Source organism: Fulmarus glacialis, unplaced genomic scaffold, assembly GCF_000690835.1.
Source record: "Fulmarus glacialis isolate BGI_N327 unplaced genomic scaffold, ASM69083v1 scaffold21072, whole genome shotgun sequence".
NCBI classification, from domain to species: Eukaryota; Metazoa; Chordata; class Aves; order Procellariiformes; family Procellariidae; genus Fulmarus; species Fulmarus glacialis.
In genome coordinates this window covers 41,484-42,829 of record NW_009196174.1, presented here as the reverse complement: position 1 = coordinate 42,829, position 1,346 = coordinate 41,484, and the positions used below count along the sequence as shown (strand labels likewise).

At 39.2% G+C, this 1,346-nt stretch overlaps 1 protein-coding gene across 1 annotated transcript; it reads left to right on the top strand.

The window, feature by feature from the left end:
* Positions 1-548: 548 nt before the first annotated feature.
* Positions 549-1,346, top strand: LOC104072616 (histone-lysine N-methyltransferase SETMAR; the record flags this gene model as incomplete). Its single annotated transcript, XM_009572133.1, has 1 exon — positions 549-1,346. A coding segment is annotated over one exon (798 nt), but the record flags the coding sequence as incomplete, so codon positions are not given.

Sequence of the window (1,346 nt, the reverse complement as noted above, 5' to 3'; positions counted from 1 at the left end):
CCATCATCACTTTGTAACAGAATTAGAAGGAGCAGGTTTGAATACAACATTTTGAAGAGATAAATGGAAAGTATCTTCATTTTTAACAAAAACTGGCATTTGAAATTCTGTAACTTAAAATAGCTATCAACTAACCTTATAAGTAGCTTATCAAGCATTTTGAAGGAGGGGGAAATTACTTTAGAGATATTTTGCTATTTCTATAAATAAAAATCTTCTCTAGTAAACTAGATCCAATTAGCTGACATATTTTTCCTGCTAATTTTTTTTTTTTTTGTGCTAGTACACTATTTTGAGAAATTCAGTCACTAACAGACTATTGATTCTTTTTCAGTTTATATGGAATATCTAATTTGCATTCTTTAAAACATTTTAGAAAAGTTAGACTTGTAGTTAGAAGAAGTTTACAGGAAAAGAAGTGTTCATGATTTCAGTTCGTCACATTCAGAGATCAGTCGTTGCCAGACAGAGACTTCTTAAAAATTCGATAGCCTCTGTGGAAAGAAGCGTTGAAGGTGACAAGGATTTGACTGTTGTTCTCTTCGCAGTATAGCCCAGACAACGTGGCTGGAGCAGACGGAGACATTGACCCCACTGAAATCACCTTTCCTGGATGTTCTTGTCTTACCAGCTCCTGTGTGGTTCACGTGTGCTCGTGTCTTTGCCATGGCGAAAATTACAACAGTTTGTGCCTCAGGCCTACAGACAAAGAGGAGGAGTACGCCAGGCCTGTTTTTGAATGCAATGCCATGTGCCAGTGTGGCGAATCCTGTCAAAACAGGGTTGTTCAGAGGGGTTTGCAGTTCAGACTTGAGGTATTCAAGACTGAGAAGAAAGGGTGGGGTCTTCGCACTCTGGAATTCATAGCTAAAGGAAGATTTGTTTGTGAATATGCTGGTGAAGTTTTAGGCTTTAACGAGGCACGTAGAAGAATTCAGGCCCAGACATCAAAGGATTCGAACTATATTATAGCGGTGAGGGAGCACCTCCATAGTGGTCAGATAATGGAGACTTTTGTTGACCCTACATACATTGGTAACGTAGGCAGATTCCTGAATCATTCTTGTGAACCAAATCTATTTATGGTACCAGTTCGAGTTGACTCAATGGTGCCTAAATTGGCACTTTTTGCAGCTACTGATATTTCTGCTGGAGAGGAACTTTCATATGATTATTCTGGAAGATTCCATAATTTACTAATAAGTAACAGAGAACAAAAACCTTTAGAGGAAGATAACAGATTAAGAAAACCTTGCTACTGTGGTTCCCGCACATGTGCTTCCTTCTTACCTTGGGACAGCTCCCTCTTTTCCACACCGGACACTTGTTCAGGGAGCTCTCCATAG